The following is a 25,432-nucleotide window of genomic DNA, read 5'->3' as shown; positions in this document are numbered from 1 at the left end:
TATTAAGTGTGATACATTTGATAATAGAGATCATTTGCATACACCACATGGATCCACTAGTACTTTCTCTTCTCCTCTTGTTTCTTCGGTGTCTTCTAATGTTTGTTCGCAACTCTCTCCTGTTCGTGCTCTTTCACAAATTCAAATGTCAATTTCTGCGGATGCGACAGTATAGGCCATGAATGTGTCGTTACAGGTCGTGGATGCACCATTACCGGGCGTGGATGCGTTGTTTCAGAATGTGGATGTGTCGTTTCAAGCAATCAATGCACCGCAAAAGGCCATGGATGCCCCACTTTAGGTCGTGGATGCATCGCTCCATCCTAATAGAGAACAAAATACCGAAGATACTGTACAGAGAAGGGCAGATTTCAATCTCGAGGGAGTTCAATCTTAGTTACTAAATTTATGTCCTGATGAAGCTCCTCCACTACGCAGATCAACTCATGAGAAGAAAAGACCCTCGAAGTATGATGATTATGAACTTTTGTTGTCTAATCAGACAAAGCCAACCACATTTAAACAGGCATGTAAAGATGAGAATTCAATCAAATGGATGGATGCTATGAATGAAGAAATGGAGATTTTGCGAGTCAATAATAGTTCGGATTTGGTTCCACTTCCACCAAATCGAAAGCCTTTGAAAAACAAATAAGTTTACCATTTGAAAGAGGAAGATGGAGGATGTCATAGGTATAGGGCTAGATAAGTGGTGAAAGGTTTTGCTCAAAAAAAAGGTATCGATTTTAATGAAAAATTTTCACCTATTGTAAAAATGCATACAATTCATCTTATTCTAGGCATGGCAATTGTTTATGATTTAGAGCTTGAGCAACTTGATGTCAAAGAAGCATTTCTTCATGGGGATATTGATGACTAAATATACATGGAGCAACTTGAAGGCTTTGTTCAACAGGGACAAGAACATTTGTGTTGCAGATTGAAACAAAGTTTGTATAGGTTCAAGCAAGCCCTGAGACAGTGGTACTTGAAATTTGATAGTTTCATGACTTAGCAACATTTTATTAGATGTGAACCAGATCCATGTGTCTACTATATAAGGCTTGTCAATGGTGAGTTTGTTAATCTTTTACTTTATGTTGATGATATGTTGATTGTAGGCACTAGTGTACAGGTTGTTCATGAGTTGAAACACCATTTAGCTCTTTGTTTTGCCATGAAAGACTTAGGGGCGAGGAAGAAGATTCTTGGGATGCATATAATCAAAGATAGAAATAAAAGGGAAATCAAATTGTCTCAAGACAAATAAATTCATTAAGTTTTGGCTAAGTTTAATGTGTCCAATGCAAAGCCTGTCAACACACCCTTGGCTGATCACTTCCGTCGATCATCAGCTATGTGTCTGAAAACTTTAGAGGATCAAGAATCCATGGAAAGCATTCCATAGTCTTCTGCGATTGGTAGCATCATATACGCTATGATTTGTACAAGACTGGATATTGCTCATGCAGTGGGAGTTGTGAGCAGATTTATGAGTAATCCAGGTAAGACACATTAGCAAGTCATTCAATGGATTCTTCGTTATTTGAAAGGGACTTCTAATTATGTTTTATGCTTTGGAGACAAGAACACTCAACTTCGTGGTTATGTTGATTCAAATATGGTTGGATATTTGGATAAAAGGAGGTACACTACTGGTTATGTTTTTACTTTTGTCGGGGCAGCAATCAGTTAGGTATCTCGCTTGCAACAAGTGGTTGCTCTCTCTTCAACAGAGTCTTAATACATTGCTTTAACTGAAGGAGACAAGGAAATGATGGTTACAACGGTTGTTGGGCAAACTATGGTGTAAGAAATCAGTTTTTTCTTTGTTTCATGATAGTAATAGTGTCATTCATTTGGCCACAATTCTACATTTCATAATCGCACTAAGCATATAGAGCTGAGGTATCACTTCATTCATCATATTCTTATTGAAGGCAAGTTGCAACTAGAGAAAATTAACATGCAACTAGAGAAAATTAACACCAAATTGAATCCGGCAGATGCATTGACAAAAGTGGTAGCTCGAGAGAAGTTCAAGTTCTGTAGAGCTCTCGATCTTGTTCTGATTTGACAATAGGCCTGTCATAGGGAATATCTCTGAACATTCTTCTTTCCGATATGACTTCTCTTCAAGTGGGGGATTGTTGGCTACGTGTGATATGTGTGCAAACCAAGTCTAACGGACTAGCTATGTTTAGAAATTGTAGTATTCTTTCTGCCATCAACAGTTTCCTCCTGTGCATGTTTTTGCATTTGGAAATCTTCTAGAAGATGTTATTAAGCATTATGCTATATGAGGATATATACTGGGGAAGTGTGTCATATGTAGATGTACAAGAAACTGATATGAAATATATTGAAAATCCCCTGAAAGTGGATGTAGCCATTTTTGGTGAACCTCTATAAATCTGGTGTCTTCTTTCTATGTGTGTTGTTCTGATTTCATTATTTTATTTCTGCAATTTAGTTCTTCATTTGTTTCATGTTTCTTTTGATATCAACATATTACACTCACATGATGAATTGAAAAACCTTTGTCAATAAAAATACGATTTAAATTGACACTCATTTACTTTTTACATATAAATAATTTCACTCCTCTATTTATTTTAAATTACAAATATTTAATCAATATTAAAAAGTTACGTTAAAGATATACTTTCTAAAAAAAATACGATTTTACTTAAAATATTAAATAATAAATTGGCATTAAATAGATAAAAATATCCTTCCTAAGAATCAACGCAATTATAATAAGTTTCTAAATTCATATTTAAAAAAATGTTATCCATAAAATGAGTTATGACAATATTTATGATGAAGAGCCTTCAAATGAAGGCCAAGTCCCCTATATGGGAAGAGATTCTGACCAGATCCCAAAACTAATTACCTTACTTGAGAGGGAAAAGTGTTGGCCAGGTCCCAAGACTAATCGCTTAACCATTGGGACAAATGGCCAGGCCTAGTTGCCCTGATCGAGTTCTTCCATGTTTTTATGTTTACAATTATGAAGACTCTCAAAGCCTTTCATGCTAAAGCCAACAAAATCATAAAGAATTTTGCTGAGCCCAACAATTCTGGTGATAAAAGTTTCCTTTACTAATATAAAACAATGTCCGTGAAGCTAGGGAAACAATATAAGAATCTAATGAATTGTCTAATTAACTAAGAAGAATTTTAATCTTTTTAAGTTCATCGATTAGTTATGGTTATATTTAATTATCATTTGTTAATTTAGAAAAAAAAATGACAGATTGTGTAGCAATCGATTTAGTAACATTTGTAGGAGAAAAAAATTGCCTACAGCATACAACCTTGAAAGATGATTTAGAATCTTTTATCCAATATACATCATCTGAGACATCTAAATTATATATATTAAAACTAAGTACATGTTAACTTAATTAAAGCACAACCATGACTTAGAACATCTATGACTATTCTATCTTCTACAACTCCAAGATCTCGACCACTCCAAACTTCAGAACCTGAGCATTCTTTTGCTTGTAATTCATTTTTGGTCCTCATATGGTCATTATCTGTATGAAATGTGTGTATAACATCCTCCGTCTTGGCAGATATTGTAAGTGTATTGGGGCCCAAATTAAAGAATGCAATGTAAATTTCCCCTACAAAATTTACACGTTTGAAAAGCATCTAAATAAGTCAGTTCTTTCGATATATAAGCATTTCTTACCAAAAAGGAGACTTCCCATATAAAAAGCTTTCAACATTGCATAAACTACTTTAAAAATGCATTAATCTAAATACAGTAAGGCTTCTTTATCTTCCTCAATTGATAGAAGCAAAGATACAGAAATAGATATTACAGTTTTCAAAGTAAATAAGAAGGCACTGTTACAAACCTTTTAAACCGTTTGCTATCCAAGCACGTGCATTATCAATTTGGTTCAGACCTTCAATAACAAAATATGTTATTAATGTTATGTTAGCTAAACTACTAATCGAAATGCCATAGAAAACAAAAAATTTGTTCTGATTTATGGCTAGAAAAATCACCTTCAACTTTAGAAACACTTGCACAAAGGCCGGTGTAAGTATTTTTAAGTGCTCCATCATTTGTTAGTTCCCAATCCTATCATAAAATGACCAAAATATATAACAAACAATGAGATTAAAAAAAAAAGTAAAACATAGTAGAATCATGAAATCCAATAAAATATAATATATTACCTGACTTGCATGGCTAGTACACGGTGCAAAGTGATTGCTTTTTAAGTGACCAATTGTAAATTCCTCATTTGGAGAAGAGTCTAAACACACTTGCCCAATGATAGATTCTAACAGACGAGATCGTCTATTGTTCTCTATGGATCTAAGAATGCATAAAATGTATTAGTATTGTAAACCTGTTTCAATTATGGATATAAGAATATTGTATTATCGTAAAATCTAGAACCATTCTTCAGAGAAAGAAACTTGAATTCAAATCAAATATGTCATATAATGCCATGCCTAGTGTTTATGCCTTACAATGATGCATTATTTTGAGTTCTATAATGTAGGCATATCCCTTCTTTATTCATAGCCAAGCTCTCATTCCAACAAACTTCATTCATCTGTTCATTTGTGGTTCTAATGCCCCAGTTCTTTGTATTCTTTATATTGCAACTTGAAATACTTAGCAGGAATTCAATGCGTGAACCAGGTTTTGGGCTTGCTTCTAATTTATGGTGATGATTCCCTCGAACAAAACTAATTTGAGAAAACTGTAAGGAAATAAATCATTGTCAATATGATTAAAATTAAAAAGATTAAGCATAACACACAATAATGATCAAAATTTAAGATCACATTAGTAATTCAGAACATACCTCTTTATTATTGGTGCTGTAAGTATTTATAGCTAACAAGGTAGGATTTGTAATAAGACTCATTGTTATATCATCAATATTCCGCAAATCACCTCCAAACATAAGTGGAGACTTAGCCATGGACCACAAAGTCATCTGCAGAAAAGATGAGAAGATTTTTAAATATTTTGCTTTTATTTATGTCTTCATTTAATCAACCCTACATATATTTTATGTAGTGGAGAAATGAACCACACCTGAACCCTAATAAGAAGCCTAAAAAAAACCTGTCAGAAAGAGGACCAGTGACTCAAAGGTAAGAGCACCACAGCAAGCACATAGGAAGTCCTAGGTTCAACTCTTATCTAGTCCAAGGAAATAACATGGTATCAGACTAAGATTAGGCACCAGAGTGTGGGTCAAGCAGGGGTGTTGGAGAAATAAGTTACACTTGAACCATATTAAGGAGCCTACAAAAAAAACCCAAACACAAAGAAGAATAGTAGCTCAGTGGTAAAGCACCCTAGCATGAACATAGGTCCTACGTTCAAGTCCAAGATGATCCAGGGAAAGAAAATTGTGAACTAACCTGAGTCTTTTGTTCTTCCTGAGTAAGACTACAATAACGATGTGGACCTTGATTTACCCCTGTTAAGACAAACTGATTATTAATTGAGAAAATATATATAATCAAAGATTTTTAAAGGTAGCATACAACTTCTACATAGCCTAGATCTATTTTACCAATCATATTTGCTGGACTCCTAAACAAATCAATTTTTTAACCATAATCACCACCTGGATCAGTAAGCCACCCCAATGGAAGCATGTCCAGGTCTGGCCAGGACTTTCCAAGCAATCCTTGTGCTCCAATCAAACCACTTGATGCAAAGCCTCTGCATTCAATAATAGCTACTAAATTAAGAATTGGATCATATTTTAATATTTAATTCTGAAGCATTTGATAAAAACAACAAAGTTGTCTAATAGCTTCCTATAGCATAGTTACTTAATTTACAAAAAATTTAAACTTCCAGCACCCATTTACTACCTTGACACATCAAAATGTGATTGAACATCTCTCCAAGTATCCCAATCATCACCAGTCACTCGATACATGTTGACCAAATTACTAATTTTCATTGCCATATCCGGTGTGGCATGTGTCCCAGGTGAAAGGGAGTACAAAACTGGCCGTTCAAGTGCTCTCAAAATCTGAAGGCAGAACACAACATTAATAATAGGAAAAGCATTTGTTATTCAATCTCTTAAAAAGAACATAATTAATACTTCTTGTCTGAGGATCAAGTGAAAAAAAACCATTCCTAGACTACTATGAATATCATAAATGTTTTAAAAATAATTCTGAAGGTGAAAACATAGCATTAAAGTATTAATGGCATGATGAATACTTCTTATCTAAGGATCAAGTGAAGAAAAGCTTTCCTTGAATCTTTGAATGTCATAAATGTTTTTAATATAATTCAAGTCCCATCCGTAGTAAATAGAAACAATCAAAAGAAAGAAAAGAAAACTGAAATGTAATGGCAATGTAGCGTAAGATTATTTGAAAATTTCTAACTACATTACTTATATGCCAACCACCACTGAATATAAAGGGTTACTTTGTTAGGCAAATCCTATCTTAAAATGGATATCGATTTCTTTTTCTTCCAACCTGAAGAAAACAAAAGAATCTTGCCAGCCAACTTGAATTATTTATTATACTTCGAATCACTTTACAATTAGGGTAACCATATATTAAAAATATTTATGAATAATATTCATTTCAGTTTTAGCGTAATCAAGGAAAAATATTTGCCATTAAATTCTGACATTTAAACTTAAAGAAATAAGATTCCTAACAGAAAAAGCCATATAGAATCTATTTAATATCTTGTTAATGAGCATTCTTGTCAAGTTTTGAATTATTTGCAGTCATATTTATGACTACATTGTTAGATTTTTTGTCACTTGGTGTTGCTGGGCGCAGCAGTAAAATGCATGTGTCAGAACATTAAAAACCGCACTGCAGCAGCAGAATGCAAGTATGCGAGCAGAATGAGAATGTGCAGAGCAAATTTTTTGTCTTAAATGTTAGGCACTAATTTTAATTCATAATTAACTATTGTAATGAGCTAATATTTTCAAGTCATAATTAACTATTGTGTTAAAAGATGGATGTCATAAATTTATAATTAAAACTACCCTAAATTCTCAATTTGGGTAGACTCAAGTACAGGTTTTGGGTTTGGGTTTGCTGGGATGATAAAAAAAATTACTTGAGTTCAGTATGGCTAGGTATAGCCATATGCTATATATAATAACAATACAAATATGTTAAAAATAAACAAATATAGAATCTCGATTAATCAAATAAGAATATGTTATAATATAAACAATTTAATTTTATGTGCATCAAGACATCAGCTATTGAATGTAACGAAGTTCTCCTCTAGGATATGGGAAGCAACAACAAACTCTACATGCAAAGCATGTTAAGCAGAACAAAGCAAGGCTACTCTTCACTGATGAGGAGGAAACCAAGGACGATATGGAAGATTAACAAGAGGACAAATAACATATGCATATTCCATCAATTGATTCCACAACAAAAGAGAGTGAAAGAAACATCCACCTACTATTACAACTCACTACATGTCATCTTCCCATCTAGCAGCCATCAACTTGTTGCTCAAAGAGCGTCTTCTTCCACTCTTTTGATTCAAAAAACTCTGCAAGCAACCACTCATTAGTTTGCCTTCCTTTTTCTCACCACTCTAGTTTCATTATCCTCTCCTTCTTAGTGCTCCTCTTCTTATTTATCTTTGCCCTCTATTTCCACATGCAAGTTTGAGTCTATTTCTATCTCGATCACAAATTCAATCAAAGCCAAATTATCATGCAAAGCCAAATTATCATCACAAAACACAATTCCCTTTCGAACTCCACTTTCCTCCTTCTCTTTGCTTGCCCTGAAAATAAGAGTTTTTGATGTGTTTTTCAAGTTTGCCAATACAAATCTAGGCCATATCTTGCAAGAACTAGAGCCCAAAATCATACCCGTCCCATCCAATATGGCAACAACATGAAAAACAGCAGAACCCACTAATAAGACCAGCATGTTTTACTATTCCAAGAATTAGTTTTAGGACAACAAATATTATCCACTCCCCAGGCTAAAATCCCCCCCATACTGGGGACTTGAGGACAGCCAAGGGACGTCCCCCTGCAATCCCCAAAATTGCAAAATCTGTGGGAAACGTCCCGGAAACTTGGGGACAGCAGCGATTCTCAAACGGGACGCCACCCCATCCCCAATATGGTTGGGGACAGCCAGGGGACGTCCCCCCGCCATCCCCAAAATTGCAAAATCTGTGGGAAACGTCCCAGAAACTTGGGGACGGCAGCGATTCTCAAAGGGGACGTCCCCATGTCCCCAATATGATTGGGGATGTCTATGACATCCCCTAACTGTCCCGAGGACGGCCAGCCGTCCCCCTTTTCCCAGCACATTTTAAAAAAAAGACTCAAATGCTCAAAAAAACATTTTTTAATTTTATTATAGGTCTGTAAAACTGGATTTTCACTAATATGATGGGTAAACATGTCTGAATCACTTCCAAAAGCAAAAGCACTTAGAAATAATGAGCAGCAGTCTGTTAATAAATTTCACAAATACTTAGAACTCAGTAGTGCATAAAAAAGTGGTTGCAGGTCTGCAATATTGAACTTTTCACTGATATGAAAGGTAAACAGGTCTGAATCATAGCCAAAAGCACTCAGAAATATGAATAACAGCTTGGTAATGAATTTCACAAACACCCAAAACTTTGTAGTGCATAAAGAAGCAGTTGTAGGTCATAATAGTAATGGAAGACTATCAAAATATCCTCCAACCAGAAAGAAACAATGAACTACATGCAAACAAGTGCTGGCATATTGACAATGAATTTTCAATTATAAATACATATTGAATATTGACAATGAATTTTGAATTATGATTGCATATTAAGTATTGATAATGAATTTTGAACACAAATGTGGTTTGTTAAGGTTCTATAATGTACATATACCTGCTTTATCCATGTTTTCATATGAATATAATGTATAGATCAGAGTTCCGTGACTCGCGGCGAGTCACGCGAGTCGGCGGGCCGAGTGACCTCCGCCGGGTCACGGCGACCCTGACCCGGGCCCGGACGAGTCACAGGGTGTGACTCGCCTGACTCGCCGAGTCAGCGAGTCACCCCCTGACTCGCCGAGTCCGAGGGTCGTGACCCGGCCGGCGCAGCTTGCAAAAAGTGGACGCTAAAACAAAAAAAACATAACACATTTTTATTATGTTTTGTGCCATTTGCCTTTGTCATAACCCTAAAAGGGATTGCCATTCAGTTTTATGAGTGGAAGAGAGGAAAAAAGAGAGGAAGAGAGGAAAAAAGAGAGCCATAGTTGTGCAACCAGCTGAGAGGAAGAGGTGAAAAACTTGCACAAATCACATTGGGGCAGCACTACAGTTGCATTGAGAGCATCAAGGAGCTCATTTCAAACACTTGTCAACAAATTTGAAAGAGGTAAGTTTTAATTTTTATTGATTATGTTGGTTTTTTTTCTATATTATGGATTTTTTCATTTTTTTTTTATTTTTTTTGAACTTCAGCTTTCCAAATCTATATTGCTGCTTGCATACTTCAATGATTCAATCACAATGACATAAATAGAACAATAGCATAGCAAACCCTAGACTTTTTTTTTGAAAAAATTGTATACATGTATTTATAATTTTTTCTAAAAAAAATCTAGGGTTTGCTGATTTTTCTGAATTGTTAATTTCTTTCTTTGAAATTTGAAAATTTTCAAGAAAAAACACAATGCACAAATTAGTCTTTGCTGATTTTTTTTAATTAGTTTAAAATTTAAAATTTAAAACTTTGTCAAACACAATGCTCAAATGGTGATTTGTAAAATTGTCTTATTGCAGCAGCCCTCACGTTTTGAAAACAATTTTTTTTCCTAATGGCTCATCCTAATCCTCCACCTAAGAAACATGGTCAAAAAGATGAGGCATGGAAATACACTGATGAATTCCCTGGTAGACAGAGAAATCAAACCAAGTGTATGTTTTGTAAGGAAATTAACCATGGGGGGATAAATAGATTAAAATATCATATTGCTAGCATACGTGGCCATGATACTGAGCCTTGTGACAAGGCAACTCCCGAAGCAATCCGTTTTTGTTACGTCCTATTAGAAAACTTTGAAATACATAAGCAAACCAAAAAAAGACAAAGAGAGGAGTTATGTCATATTGGTTCCCCTCCACCCACATCCGCATCCGGCTCCACATCCACAGCTGCATCCATAGGTTGTGTTGGAGAGGGTTCTTCTATGCCTCCATTTCGTCCTAGTGCTTCTACTAGTGCCAGTACTTCTATTCCTACTCCTAGTCACACTTTTGGTCCTAGAGTGCGAAAATCCAAAATAGACAATTTTTTTGTACCACGCACTACTCCTGGCGCACAACCCTCGCTTGAGAGCATGTCTTGGAACAAGGAGGTCCATGATGCAGGAAGAAAAGCAATTTGCAAGTTTTGGTACTTCTGCAACATTCCATTTATTGCAGCCAGGTACTTTTTTATTTGATTGTTTTAAATTAAAATTTAAAATTTTATGGTTTGAATTTGAAAGTTGAAATTGAAATTGAACTTTTCTTACTTAATCTATTTCAATTTGTGACAGGTCTCCTTATTGGCAAGGCATGATTGATGCAGTAACCATTTGTGGGTCGGGGTTTAAAGCCCCTAGTGATACTGAGTTGAGTGGCCCTCTCTTGTTGGAAATGGTGGAAGATATGAAAGTTGACCTAGAGGACCACCGCCAATCTTGGAGCCAGAAGGGTTGCACCATCATGACAGATGGTTGGACTGATAGGAGGAATAGAACACTCCTAAATTTTCTTGTTTCCAGCGGAGGTGATTGATCATTTTACTTCTCTATATGCATTGTGATTGAAATTGAATAATTTACATTCTAATTTATTGATAATTAATTTGTTTTATTTTTAGGATCCACCATGTTTTTGAAGTCCATCGATGCTTCCTCACATGTCAAAAATGCGGCATACTTATGTGAGGCTATTGAGGAAGTTATAGATGAGGTGGGGGAAGAAAATGTGGTGCAAGTGGTGACGGATAATGCAGCAAGTTATGTTGCTGCAGGTAAACTTTAAAAGTTTTCTTTTAAGTTTTAACTTTTGACTTTTAAACTTTTAAGTTTTTAATGTTTAAATATTAATGGTAAAATTTCACATCTAATTCTTTAACTAATTTAAAATTGTTGCAGGAAAACTTTTGATGGAGAGGCACCCAAAAATCTTTTGGTCTCCATGTGCGGCCCATTGCCTTGACCTCATGCTGGAGGATATAGGTAAGCTTGGATGGGTGAAAGAATGCGTTGAAAGGGCCAAGAATATATGCAAATTTATTTACAATCATGCATTGGTCCTTAGCATTATGAGGCAATACACGGGGGAAAGGGAGTTGGCTCGTCCTGGTATAACGAGATTTGCCTCAAATTTCCTCACATTGAAATCCTTGTTAAAATCAAAGGCATCTTTGAGGCGCATGTTTGTTGGTGAGGAGTGGACTTCCTCATCCTATGCTACGACCACTGCAGGGATGGATGTAGTAGATTGCATTTTTGATGAGCCAGGTTTTTGGATCCCTTGTGCAGAGATCGTGCAGGTAATCTTATAAATTTATAATATTATATGCATATTTTTGTTTTGTTTGCATTGTGCAACTTTGCAATTTTTCTTATTTTCATGCACACTTGTGAGTTAACTATTTTTGTTTAACATTATTTGCAGGTCACTGAGCCCCTAGTAGTTCTCCTACGAGTTGTTGATGGGGAGAAGCCCGCTGTGGGCTACATATATGAGGGCATGGATAGGGCCAAGGAGGCCATTAGATCCATATATGCTGGAGTTGAGGATAAGTATAGGCCCATTTGGGACATAATTGATAGAAGATGGCATAACCAACTTCATAGGCCCATCCATGCAGCAGCTTATTACCTCAATCCATCATTTCGTTTCCGTGCTGATTTCAAAGCGGATGAGGAGGTTCTTAGCGGGCTATATTCAGTAGTACAACGGATGGTCACTGATACCACAGCTACACTTCTTGAGATGGATGCATTTAATAATGCATCAGGGGCAATCTTTGCCAGCCAATTGTGCAAAGAGGGTCGGACAAAATTGCAGCCAGGTAGAAAATTCTAAAGTTTATGACATGCATTTTAATTTTTCATTTTATAATCTACCTTTAAAGTTGGAAATGAGACTAATGTTTTTTTCTTTTCCTTATCTCAGATAGATGGTGGCAAATGTTTGGGCCTTCAACCCCAAACCTTCAAAAAATTGCCATCCGCATATTGAGCCAGCCGTGCAGCGCTTCTGGATGTGAGCGCAACTGGAGCATGTTCGAGCACATCCACTCGAAGAGGCGAAATAGATTGTCTGTGGAGAGGTTGAATGATCTAGTCTTTGTTCATTACAACCTCCATCTCAGGACCCGACAGATTTTGGACGATGACTCCTCTCCGATCACTCTAGAGGAAGTCGACCCCGAGTCCGATTGGCTCACTGAGTCCACCGATCCAGTCTTCACTGATGAGGACCTTGAGTGGGTTGACCAGGTAGACAGAGAGGCTGAGGCTGTGGCTATGGCAGAGGAGGAGGATAGAGCACGATCAGGCACAGCACCTATGGCTACTCAGACTGGCACATCACAAGCAGAGACTATGGCTACTCAATCATCCAGGACCTACCTTAGACGCCTTTGTAGGAGGCAGATAAACGAGGCTGAGCCTGAGCCTGAGCCATAGACTTGTTTTTTTTTACACTTTACAGTTAGATATATGTTTGGGAACATTTGAAGTCATGGATTTTATATTATACATTGGACAACATTTATAACTCTATATATCTATGTTTTCTAATTCCTTCAGCTACAATTTACATTTTTACGCATGTGATGGATGTATGTTTATGTATGTGATCAAATTAGCTTCTATTTGATGATGTTATAGTGTCTTTAAGCTTTATTCAATAATGGGTGTATGAAACAAGTTTTAAATCGTTAAAAATCTCTAAATTTCAAGGGTTTTCTTATTTTGCCGAGTCGTTGCCGAGTCATTGCCGAGCCCGAGCCGAGTCACGAGTCAAATCAGCCTTGCCGAGTCAGAGCCGAGTCCGAGTCTGGGAACTTTGGTATAGATACATGCTTTATCTATTTTTCATATGAACATTTAAAATTTCCCTATATATTTGAAATTTTCCATATATTTTTGATAGTCATCCCCTTTGCCGTCCCCAAAATTGGCAAAAAAAATTTGCCGTCCCGGAAACTCCTCCCGCCGTCCCCTGCCGTCCCCGTCCCGGAAACTTGGGGTAACATCTACGAAACCCGGGGACGCGTCCCCTACCTGAAAACCCCCGTCCCAGTCCCGGGGACGTTTCGGGGACTTGGGGACGGCCAGGGGACGTCCCCCCCCGGTCCCCAAATTGCTAGAATTTTGAGGGGACGTCCCCGAAACGGGGGGACGACTTCCCTAGCTGTGGGGGACGTCCGTATGTCCCGGGGACGGCTGGGGACGGATTGGGGACGGCTAGACATCCCCCACATCTAGGGCTAGGAAAAAATATTAAAATAAAAAAAGTCGTATTTTCATTTTTTTTTAATGATGTTTTTTGCGTAATTGAGGGAGTGAAATATCTCATGAAGGGTTTTTTGCCAATAGAAAAATAACACCTGACACCTAAATAAAATAATAAAAGTATTTTTGGCCTCGCGGGGCGCTGCCCCTCGACCCCGCCCTGTATCGCGACAGGGAGCGCGCAAGGGGCGCTGCCCCTTGACCCCAACTTGGGGGCGCTGCCCCCAAACCCCCCTCGAAAAATATTGGGGGAAACTACGCTGATGGAAGTAGTGAAAATTTAACCTCCGAGTCTGATTAGGCTCCATTATGTATGTTATTTCTTTAATATCTATTATGATATACATATTGACAATGTGAATGAATTGAAATTCTGAATTATGAGTGCATATTGAGTATTGAGTCTATTGATAATGTTGTATGTTCGATGTTTGCATTCTAAAATGTTTTCATAGTATCATACACATGCTATATCCATGTTTTCATATGAATATAATGTATAGATGCATGCTTTATCCATGTTTTCATATGAACATTTAGAATTTTCCTATATATTTTAAATTTTCCCTATATTTTATATAGCCGTCCCCTTTGCCGTCCCCTCCCGTCCCCAAATTTGGCAAAAAAAATTGCCATCCCGGAAACTCGTCCCCCCCGTCCCGGAAACTTGGGGTAACGTAGGGTAACATAGAATATTATATGTCCCACCTCTTATATGTCTTAAGAAGATAACCTATTTAAAGAGTTGTATATCTGTAATATTCAAAGGAGGCCCAAATGCTGACATCTACTAAGGATTTTCTAGAAAACTCAATATTTTACAAATTTACATAATAGTTTATTAGTTCATCTCAAAGATGCAAAGCCACGCTATGGAAATAAGAGTTTTGCTAAGTGTTTTCTATTTGATGGAAACTGTACAATTAGCTTAATTATGCTTAAGGGAGACACCAATTGCCATAATTTATGATTTAGAGCTCCTAGCCATACAAATATCCAGATTTAAGAAAAACGTTTTTAGGATGCTCTCTCATTATGATTACTAATTAATGACCATGTTGGGTTTTTTTTAATTATCCTTTTCTCCACTAGTTGCAAAATTAATTTAAACATATAACCACATAAGCAAACTTAAAAATATATTTATTCACTTGAATTACAAGTGTAATGCCTTTTGTCTTGTATATTTCCTAGCATTGGATTAGATTTGTACATTCAATAAGCAAGCAACCATTCCCACTTTATAAGTTCTCTTCCAACGCTTATTTGGCTATTCATATAAATCTTTCTTGTATATACAATTCTCTTTCAAGATGTCATTCGTTATCATGGTTAAACTGTCTTTGTGAAAGTGTATAAAGAAAAGGAAATTTTAAATTTCCACATTAGAGTTTAGAATTTGTTTGATCATTAATATCTAGCATGCTTTTAATGTAGGCGTTATTTTTTATTTCTGTACTTTTTTTAACTTATCTGCATAAAGATGGCAAGGGTTGAAAAGTAAATTGAGCTGTGTAGATTAAGAAGAACAACTTCAAAAGCAAGGATTGGTTTGATGGTTCACTAATTTTGGTAAATGAGGGTTATTTATTCAGCATTTCTACTGAGCTTAGGGAGGAAGGAACAAATAAATAAATATATATTATTGAAAAGTAAATTATGGGTATGGGTGTGTAGATAAAGCATGAACGCCAAAATGAAGGTTTAATTTAATGGTTCATGAAATTTGATAGATGAGGATTATTTAAATTTACGTTTAACTAAGGGTGAGCGAAATCAACGAATAATTATATATTATTTGAATATATGTTTCTTTTGGAAGATGCATTATAAGAAAAAATATTTCTATATAAATTTGATGGGCCATGGACTAGAATCTCAAGCTTTCACTGAAAAACTGTAGTAGTCATACAACCGTCAAGCCCCCAGCCAAAAAGAGCAATGTGCTAGAGCATCTTGTAAAATACAAGCAAGGCTTGGTATAATTTGATACAGCCATGAAAATGAAAGATAAACAAAATTGAAAAGAAAAACCCCAAGGAAACAGCTTAAAGTAAAATAAATTCATGCAATGCCAAGAAAGGCACTGGCAAAAAAGGTACCTCTGACACTGTGGAGATCTCGTCTACATTGAGGTCGTCTCCAAAAACGCAGTCATGCTTGACTGCAATCCAACCACAACAATTACTTCCTTGGATTGTCCTATTAATCTGGTAATTCCATGCCAATACAAGCACTCTGCAGATTTAGTGAAGTGCAAAAAATTTCTTCTTACCAAAATCCACACCCCAATCAGCATACTGCTGGTAAAGAGAGCGCAGGAAAACCCTGCCTGCCTCCACCTTGGTATTCACACTCATGAAGCACTTTGGCATCCACCCACATGTCTGCCGCACCAATGCAATATCTCTTGCCCTCCATATCCGTCCATTCTCTTCATAGGCTACTCCCTGTACATAAAATCATCATCAGTATTGATTCAAAACCAGATTTTGATGATTATCAGTGCTTTGAAATCAAATTTGAATGCGAAGTATATAATAATTAAGAAAGTGCCAGGTGATATGCAGGGAGCTTCCCTCCTAGGCAAGTGATCTGGTAAGAGCTGTAAGAGATTAAAGAGGTATTAAAAAAAAGTCACGATCAGGCAGGACACCAATTTAAATTTTAATGTAGTATACTCTCACTGGCAGAACCCAATTTGATTTATGAGATATTCTATTTAATCTTAAAGGTGAATAAATTTACAGCCCTGGGGCTTGACTTATAATCTAGGTTACCGGGTTCGGCCCCCTAGACCCCTGGTACTGGTCCGATCCGGTCCTGGTCCGGGTTTCTGGTCCGGTCCACCTGTGGTCTGGACAGGGTCCGTGATTCACAGGCCTGGTTCGGACCAGGTCAAACCCAAGAGGACCCAGGTCGAACCCAGGGGTCTGACAGCCCAAAAATGGTTTTTTTTTTTGCAAAATTTATTTATTTTTGAATTCCACCACATAAAAAATTAAAATATAACCCTAAAAGTGAGTTTTAAAACATTTACTTGGCTCATTTCACACAAGCAACATGACTACAAGCAAGGGGAAACGAAGATGTGGAATATAGAGCCAGAGCATACTGATTTGGATGCTTTCACTTCTCAGCTTGTTGCATTTGATGACTCAGATAATGAGCAAACTTAAAGTGCAAGTGCAAGTGTAAGTGGCATTGGCATTGGCATTGATTCATCTAATGCCAATGTCAATGATCAGGAGGAGGAGAATGATGAATTAGAGAATCCATTTGATGATCAAACTTTAAATTGTTGAAAGTTGAAACAATGATACTTGAATATTTTATCATTTTGATATTAAACTTGATGTATGTATGATCATGATGCTATGATTACAAGTTTATGTTGGTTTTGTTGTTTATATGATGCTATGTGACATTCTAATCTTAATTCATGCTTATAGGCTGCATATATATATATATATGTTTTTGTACTAACAAACCCAAACCCCTTTGCAAATCCACCTCCATCAATAATACTCCAGCTAGAAACATAAATTCTAGACAAAATAGGATGAAATGACCAACTTTCAACAAGATTTGGAAAGTATCTGGTAAAGCTTAATGCTTATTTTCAAAGAGACAGATTTTATACAGTAAAGTTCTTTTTTAAAGAAATTTTGTTCATTGTATTGTTCTGTTAAAGCTTCCCTTATTTCCACTCAAGAGTAACAGAAAAAGTTTAAAGAAGAAATTCCAAATATATAAACAATAATTGACATGAAAAATCTAGTCCTTATGGTGAAGGCAACCTAATTTTAAATTGACAACCATTTCCTGTTTGCTTAGATAATTTCTAATGTAAAATACTGGCAAATTGTGGGGAGCTGCTAACTTGCACTAATGATATTTACTTGTCTTAAATATATACTTATCTGTATGGTATGTAGAAATCCAATCAGATATACAGAACCATTTTTCATGAAGCACAATCAAATCTGTAGCAACACCCATGGGAAAGGAATCCAATTGATAAGAAAGGTGTGCTCACAAAGACTCCAGCATTGTTTGATTCTTGCTAGGTGCAGATGGGGCTATGGCCTATCCTCATGAGACTTCAACAAAATGGATAACCCTATTGATCTCAAAGCCAAATGGATTTTAAAAAGGCCTTTCCTACAAACTAGAAAAATATAAATCCTTGGCATCAATCACCATTCTACTTTTTATTAACTCTTTACAAATCGGAGATCAGATAACTACCATGTCAAGCTAGTATTTTTGTAAATTCCAAAAGTTTCATTCTCATCAGTGGAGTGAAAATGGTACCAATGAGCACCGTTGGAGCAATATTTAATGATGATTGTCAGAAAATTGTCTGACAGGCACAGCTGGTTATCAAATTTAAATCTTGAAAAATAGAGATTTTAAATAAACCGTCAAAAATCATTTAGTTGTAATCTCTAATATATATCTAGTCTATGAAATTTTCTTTTTTAAAAAGGCATGCCTTAGCATTTGAAATGTAACTTCGAATATATATGTTATTTTCTTTTTTAAATAAAGTATGCCCTAACACTTCAAGGGCAACTTTGAATCAATAACTGTCACGCAAAGTTTGCTTGAAAGACAGGAGAGATTGTCAAGTTGAGGCCTCAAGGTCATTGATAAAAAGCTCCCTATAAATTACTGCGCGCAGCTAATTCCAGCAAGAATCACATTAAAAATGTTGCAATGCTGATACTTTTCGGTAAGGACTACCATAGTAAATACTGTCCACTGTCAATTTGCTTAAAAATAAAAATAAAAATGTCGAACTGTTGGGGTTCTTCAGGGAAGGATTTAAGACTAATGTTTCAGATCAAACTCTCAAAAAACAAACACTTAAATATCCAGACATTTCAAACTACAGATTTACAAACTAAGAAAAACACCGCAACTGCTCAAAAATAAAGACAAATAAATTTATTAAGGCACCTGAGGTCCCAAAATGGGGGTATTGGCCTTGACAGCCTGCGTGCTTATGCCTCGCATAACATGGAGGCCGAAGTAGAGACCCATCGAATGCACGCGCTCCGCAACGAGTTTCAGCCCTGCACCCCCCACCGAAGATGGCCACCGCTTCGGATCCGGCACGGGCCGCCCCCATTCGTCAATCACATCGAATCCGGGCGACCCTACCGATGCGCCTGGCTCCCGCTTTCTGTACCACAAGAAATCCAACACCGCATACTGCATATCTTTCGCGTTAGCTCTCTTCTAACCACCAAACACTAACAACGGGCTACGCTTTCTATTTCGGTTTGTTGGTTTTTACCTCGTAGCCGAATGGGAGCAGCTTCTCAGCCATGATCTGCGCATTTGCCAGAAACTCATCCTCCGATATAATCCATGAAAATGAATCGTACGAATTCCATCCTCTGGGCGGCACACTCGCCCTTTGCTCCCCTGAACTAGCACCACTGAGGGCACCAATGTCATGACCCAATTACAAAAAGCTTACAGAACTGAAATTAAAAGGGGCACAGAACTTACCAAGCTTACAGAGCAGAAATTAGAAGAGGCACAGAACTTACCACATCAAAGTAATGCTGATCGCAAAGATCCGAAGCCACCATCCCATGCTTCGAATCGTGATGAAAATCATCTTGCTTGAATATGAGTATCAAGAAACGAAGAAATGCAATGGATGAGCAATAGGAAGTCATTTATAGAGTTGGGAGAAAAAAATATAATAACCGTCCTCTCTACGATTGGTCAGTTGATGCTGATTGCATACGGTCAGGCCATAAAAGGAACTGCTTTCGAGGATTCTTTTGTTCAATTTTTAGTCATTCCGGGCCAGGTGTTTGTCATTTGTGTTGTACCTTTTTGACAGACAGTAACGTGGACGCATACAGAAATCCTTTACAGAAATAGATTTCACATAAAAATTGCAACACAGAATCGCTGAGACTCGATGCTTATTAAAAAATAGTGGACGTCAGCTTCAGAGAGCGATTTAAGTAATGGGTGAGGAGGAGAATTTTTAAAAGTAATGATTCTTGTCCTCAGTGGGTAGTAAAAACCAAGCAGGACATACGAGTAAGCCGACCTAGAATCCAGATGCCGGCAACGTCGCATTTTTCTTCGGCTTCACGCCAACAAGGTTGGGAGCTTGAGTATTTCCACAAAAGAATTGCCCCAAATTTCTTGCCAGATCTTATGTATGGCACGGTTTACGTGCACTCCAAGCTCTCTGAGTGGACTAAAAATCCTTGGAATGAATCTGCACGTTACACGTCAGTAACGCAAGTCGTCAAAGTGTTGTAACAGTGGATTCTTAGTATTGTTTGTGGGTATCGTACATATTTCGTAAGGAGTAATGTATGTGCATCTTGTTTGTAATGCAAGTATCTCTTATATGGTAGTGTTATAAGTATCTCTTATATGGTAGTGTTATAAGAATGATTCTTCCTATCTAGATTCTTTTGTTCTCATAGACTATTTTAGAATTATTTTATTCATTCAATTTGCCTCTTTCCCCACTATTTATCACAAGCTCTTAAATATGTTGATTTCTCCTTTTGAGTGTATGTTTGGAATGAGAGCTAGAAAAGATAAAGTATTTATGAAACTTTTTTAGTGATCTTTAGGTGGGGATTCATTTTGTAAAATGAAATAGATTTATATATTACTATAAAAAGTATCTAGTTATAATTTAAAAAATAAGGATATAGAATTATGTAAGCAAGTTGTATTAAATGTTGCAACACTGGATTCTTTTGTTGTTGTTGGTGGGTCTTATAAGTTGTTCATGGAGACTAACAATCTTAGCGGCTTCTTCAAAAAGTGAACAAGTTATCACAAAGTGACATGGGTTCACAAAAAGATTAAATAATAATTTATTTTTTAAAAAGAATGATATAGAATTATGTAAGCAAGTTGTATTAAGTGTTGCAACATTGGATTCTTTTGTTGTTGGTGGTGGGTCTTATAAGTTGTTCATAGGGACTAACAATCTTAGTGGCTTCTTCAAAGAGTGAACAAGCTATCACAAAGTGTCATGGGTTCACAAAAAGATTAAATATTTATGAAACTTTTTTAGTGATCTTTTGGTTAAAATTCATTTTTCTAATAGAATAGTTTTATATATTATTTATTAAAAATAGTCATATTTTTTTTGTTTAAATGAAGGTCATAGAATCATATTTTAAGGTTTAGTAAGTGGTTTTAAAAAGAAAATAATTGTAATTATATTATACGATAAAAATAAATAAATAAATAGTAGATTAGAAATATTATACATCAACCTTTAAAGTTACAAAGACAATGTTTTACGGAGGGTCTCAATCATCAAGTTATATGTATATGATAGGAAAATGGAATACATCAAAGCAATACTAAACTGGCTCAACCACAAAAACTAGATGCTATGAAAGTAACTCCTATCACAATCAATAAGAAAGAAAGCAAGATTGTAAGATGATTTTGACAGCGCAAGGATACTAGAAAATGTGGTTGAAAATGATTAATAAAGGAGTTCAATTTATAGAAAAATTGGGGATTGACTAGATGGCCAAGATTGATTCGAGACTAAAAATAATCAACGGACAAGATTGAGTGCACAGTAGAATTGTCATTCAAGGAAGGATGATGATAGAAGAAAGCAAATGGGAAGATATTATGACAATAAATAATAAAATCTTTAATTATCTTCTTATACATACCAAATTAGCAAGTTGAAAATATGAGGGAGATTTTAATAATTAAAAATTATTAAATATCTTCATTTGAAAAGATAAATAGAAGAATTAAAAATAAATAAATTATCCTCTCACAAAAAAGGGAGATTTTTGAAGATGCATGCCTCATTTTTTAATTTAAAAATTAAGATTAATGAGATATTGCCAAAAATATTGATTTTTGAAAATCAAGGAAAGATATTAGTTTCAAATTCGAAAATTAGGAGGATTTATTAAAGATTTAATAATTAAAAATTATTAAATATCTCCACATAAGAGGATAAGGAAGAATAAAAATTAAGAAAAGAAGGAAATAAAGATGAATTAATAAATAAAATTTATTAATTATCTTTATTTTGGAGGAAGATAAATATGCTAAATTAATAAAAATGATTTATTAATTTATTGCTCATATTTATGAATTAGTTAATTAAATAAAAAATGAATTTATTTAATTAATGGACAAAGGGAACAAATAAATAAATTATTAAATTTATTTATTTGGGACTTAGAAGAATTGTTAGTAAAAGGGGGTTTAATTAATTAATTAAACCTAAGAGGCACCATGTGCATGATATGTTAAAAATAGGAGACACAGGTGTTGACCATTTTTTAGTCTACATTTTGCCCCTTTGAGACAATGCGATTTTGAGCATTGTTTCAAAGAAAACTAAAAAAATGATCATGCCCCAACAAACCAAGGAATGGAGGTAGGATACCCCCTCGAGAGATTGTTTATGTATGAAAGAAATGAATGATCTCTCGAAAGAAGAGAAGAATGGTTAGTCAGAAGTGAAGAATGTTAATTGATTGTAGACAAGGGGTGATTGATATCAAATGAAGAAATACTCAATTGATCAAAGAGAGTAGATAACATGATAATGATTGACTTGATGAATAGATAGAAGGATTCATGGGATAGAAGAAATGTTAGCCATAAGAAATGCAAGCGAGAAGTGAAGAATGATTAATGTGATAAAATCTTGCTTTCACCAATGCTAATAATAGGTGAGAACTTTTATTTGATATGACAGAACGGATGCAGCACACCATGACATTGAAGGCCAGGGTCATAATGCAATCCCTTTGCATAAAACAGATATGCTACAAACAAGGAGTGGTTCAACCATCCTAAGGCATACTTGCCCCAGAATAATATGAAACACCCCACAAACAGAAGACAAAAGCAAAAGACCATGAGCCATCCCGAACACTCTAAATCACTTAGTGACATCATCAAGCAACATAGGAACATGATCGAAGATAAATCAATGAAATAAGATTCCCAAATCCAAACAAGTCAAGTACCATTCTGATCTTGTTGTCAAAAGTGATAATGTTTATTTGAAGATAGAACGGTCATGTTATTTGGTTTAAGGGAATGCAATACCCCGTCTAAGACAGGACACAGTCTAGTTTCGAGTATACCACACCCTGTATAAGACCCATGATAATATTGACAAAGACAAATGATATTAATGTTGATTGATTGATAAGACAAGTTGACCAGTTTGAATGCTTGGTTGGTTGAAAAGTTCATTTGTTAATGCATGATTTGTTTAAGCGCAATGTTTATCATGTTTTATGTCTGACATCCGCTCAAATGTTTGTCTATGTACAAAGGGGACAGTTTATTAGTGAAATGAAATGAAAGCGTTTATTCTGGATTCTTAATGTTTTCCAATTTTTAGGGTTTTTGAATATATTTGATTTTTAGGGCCTTTTTCAAGACATTTTATGAATGTTTTTGAATTGTTTTAGGACATTTTTTTATGTTTTTGGATTATTTCAGGACATTTTTTTAATGTTTTTGGTATTATTTCAAGACATTTTTCGGATGTTTTTACTATTTTTATGATTTTACCCCCATTGTCTAGCAAGGCAAAGAATATGACAAAAGGATAAACAAGCTTGTTGAAATGTTGGTGGATAGAAGGAAGATAGAGGCTATTTATTATGGAGACAAATTGGACTCAACTTCCAAGGGCCACTATGTGACGGGATAATGGATTGGATATGACAATGTAAAGCAAATGACACGACATGAGGGACATGTCAAGAGGTTTTTGAATCCATGTTTTGCATTTTACGTCCTTATGGCAAATCAAGATCAAGGGACTAGTGTGTGGACAATGATAGGATATGGATAGGACAAGCAAGATCAAAAATGGATAAGGGATATGAATTGAAGGTTGTGATAGGCCAAGGGATAGTGGCAGAAGGTTGCAATAAGCCAAGGAATATGGACGAAAGGTTGTAATAAGCCAATGGATAAAGACCAAAAGCTATGATAGACTAAAAGTTGTGAATAGAATGCATGGAATTCATGAAAATTCTCAGCCTTGTCAAGATCAAAGGTGGAAAAGGGGAACATGGACATGAGGGACGATAGGATAATGGAGGGTATGATAGGGGTGTGATAGGATAATAGGATAATGAAGGGCAATAGGATATGACGGGATAATGAGTAATGAAGGGCAAATAGGATATGATAGGATAAGATGGGTGAAGCTTGCCCCCAAGTATGGTGTGCAAGAAGTTCATAGATTACGCATGACGCTTGTTTGCTAGGTTTTCATCATGGTACTTGCCCAAGGCGCTTGTTTGCTAGGTTTTCACCAGTGCACGAATTATTTTTCTTTACTTTTTATTTTCTTTCTTTTTTTTCTTTTTTTTTCTTTTTTTTTGCCTTTTTTTTTTACATTTTGACTTTTTAGAAGAAAATGACACATGATAGGGGATGGAAGGAGTCAATAATCTTTTGTTTGAATAGTAGCCTTAAAAATGGACCATGACCTTTAAAAGTATTCTCAAAGACATTGGTAGGATAAGGACATGGAAAATGAGATGAAACTAAGGCAATAATTTATGCAGAGGATTGGACCAAAGGGATGGAAGGATGGAAAATATGCATTGGATAATGAATAGGGTATTGGAAGAATTGGGCTTGAGTAGATGGAAATGTTGGCAATATTAGCATTGGCACACACCTTGAGGGGTAGTGAACTGATGGAGGGAAAGTGGATCTCAGATTGTGAGATTTTAATGGAGGAAAGGCCATGGATTCTGGGATGTAAGGACCCAAAATGGATGAAGGAGGTGATGGAGGAATAGATTTGAAATATTGGGATGGAGGAGTAGCAATTTTGGATGCCTAGTTGGATTTTTCTTTTGATTGTTGTGCTTCAAGGAGCTTCCTAGGAACCCACATTGTTTTGGATTTTTCATGCTTTTGTGGTTCTTTGGAACGCATTGCTTGCACAAGGGATTTAGGAACCCATATAGCTTTTCAATTTTCTTCTTTTGATCAGTGGGCCTTTGTGGCCTTTTGAACATTTCTTTTCCTTTATGGATCATATTTTTCTTTGTTTTGACATGTCGATTAGATTGGACATGTTGATTCTTGAATACATGTGGATTTTTGGGCTTATAACTTTTATGCTTGGTGTCTACATTGCTTGGAGGGGGATAGGAATGATATGAAGGTATTTTGGATAGATGGAAGGTTCTCAAAGATGTGTGCCTTTGTTGACCTTGAATAGGGGATGAAGAGATATAAGGACTTAAGATGGATGGAAGGGATGAAGGGGAAGATGCATGTTTGGATTTTGGAGGGATGTTGGATTTAGCAAGGGTACCAACGTCTTAAGGAATGTCATTGAGGCCATGACCATTAGGATTTTCTTTAACATGGAGGGGTTCTTGCTTGTGAAGGTCCACTCCTTTGCCTTTAGAAATATTTTGACCTGTACAATACTCTTTTCTTTGGGAAGAAGACGCGAGTCCATTATGAGGTGGATATGATATGATGAAAAAAATGAGATCATGAAGAGGATCAGACTGGACCAAAGTAGACGATTCATGAACATCTTGCTCCAAAATGTTAGCTTCATGAGGGGGATCAGGATCAATGACTAACTCTTCATGAGGTAGAATGGGGGGAATAATGGGATCATCAAAAGAAATGAGATCTTGGAGTGGATATGTAGGACTAGGACATCGAGATGGGGGAACAAAGGGATCTTGTGAATGATTTAAAGGAATGATGGGGTCTTGTGGTGGACATGAATTTGGAAGGACACTTTGATCTTGACAAGGATGAAGATCATTAGGTTCCTCTTTAAAGGTGCTCAGCTCTTGGATTTCAATGGGATCATGAGAAAGGATGGAGGGGATATCTTG

At 36.0% G+C, this 25,432-nt stretch overlaps 2 protein-coding genes across 2 annotated transcripts; one reads left to right on the top strand and one right to left on the bottom strand.

The window, feature by feature from the left end:
* Positions 1 to 3,275: 3,275 nt before the first annotated feature.
* Positions 3,276 to 19,720, bottom strand: LOC131026838 (uncharacterized). The gene is made up of 14 exons (XM_057956827.2): positions 19,103 to 19,720; positions 18,844 to 18,988; positions 18,504 to 18,758; positions 15,814 to 15,988; positions 15,641 to 15,702; positions 5,872 to 6,035; positions 5,619 to 5,716; positions 5,410 to 5,468; positions 4,842 to 4,976; positions 4,501 to 4,736; positions 4,201 to 4,342; positions 4,027 to 4,102; positions 3,873 to 3,923; positions 3,276 to 3,635 (listed from the first exon to the last, which is right to left on the bottom strand). The coding sequence occupies exons 1-14, from the start codon at positions 19,171 to 19,173 to the stop codon at positions 3,391 to 3,393; spliced, it is 1,914 nt and encodes a 637-aa protein (XP_057812810.2). The 5' UTR covers positions 19,174 to 19,720; the 3' UTR covers positions 3,276 to 3,390.
* LOC131858716 (uncharacterized) lies at positions 10,313 to 12,158 on the top strand. The gene is made up of 5 exons (XM_059212091.1): positions 10,313 to 10,447; positions 10,560 to 10,792; positions 10,886 to 11,038; positions 11,163 to 11,563; positions 11,689 to 12,158. The coding sequence occupies exons 1-5, from the start codon at positions 10,359 to 10,361 to the stop codon at positions 12,100 to 12,102; spliced, it is 1,290 nt and encodes a 429-aa protein (XP_059068074.1). The 5' UTR covers positions 10,313 to 10,358; the 3' UTR covers positions 12,103 to 12,158.
* Positions 19,721 to 25,432: the final 5,712 nt, after the last annotated feature.

The sequence above is a fragment of the Cryptomeria japonica genome, chromosome 1 (genome assembly GCF_030272615.1).
Source record: "Cryptomeria japonica chromosome 1, Sugi_1.0, whole genome shotgun sequence".
NCBI lineage: Eukaryota > Viridiplantae > Streptophyta > Pinopsida > Cupressales > Cupressaceae > Cryptomeria > Cryptomeria japonica.
Note: the sequence above shows the minus strand (reverse complement) of the source record. Positions and strands in the feature narration are given on the sequence as shown.

What these genes read in the sequence shown, in the direction of transcription:
- LOC131026838 (XM_057956827.2), bottom strand. Translation starts at nt 19,173, where the DNA reads ATGATTTTCATCACGATTCGAAGCATGGGATGGTGGCTTCGGATCTTT. An exon ending in TGCTCCCATTCGGCTACGAG is followed by an intron (nt 18,759 to 18,843) that starts GTAAAAACCAAC and finishes AAAGATATGCAG; the next exon opens with TATGCGGTGTTGGATTTCTT. An exon ending in ACAGCACCAATAATAAAGAG is followed by an intron (nt 4,737 to 4,841) that starts GTATGTTCTGAA and finishes ATTTCCTTACAG; the next exon opens with TTTTCTCAAATTAGTTTTGT.
- LOC131858716 (XM_059212091.1), top strand. Translation starts at nt 10,359, where the DNA reads ATGTCTTGGAACAAGGAGGTCCATGATGCAGGAAGAAAAGCAATTTGC. An exon ending in ATTCCATTTATTGCAGCCAG is followed by an intron (nt 10,448 to 10,559) that starts GTACTTTTTTAT and finishes AATTTGTGACAG; the next exon opens with GTCTCCTTATTGGCAAGGCA. An exon ending in CTTGTGCAGAGATCGTGCAG is followed by an intron (nt 11,564 to 11,688) that starts GTAATCTTATAA and finishes CATTATTTGCAG; the next exon opens with GTCACTGAGCCCCTAGTAGT.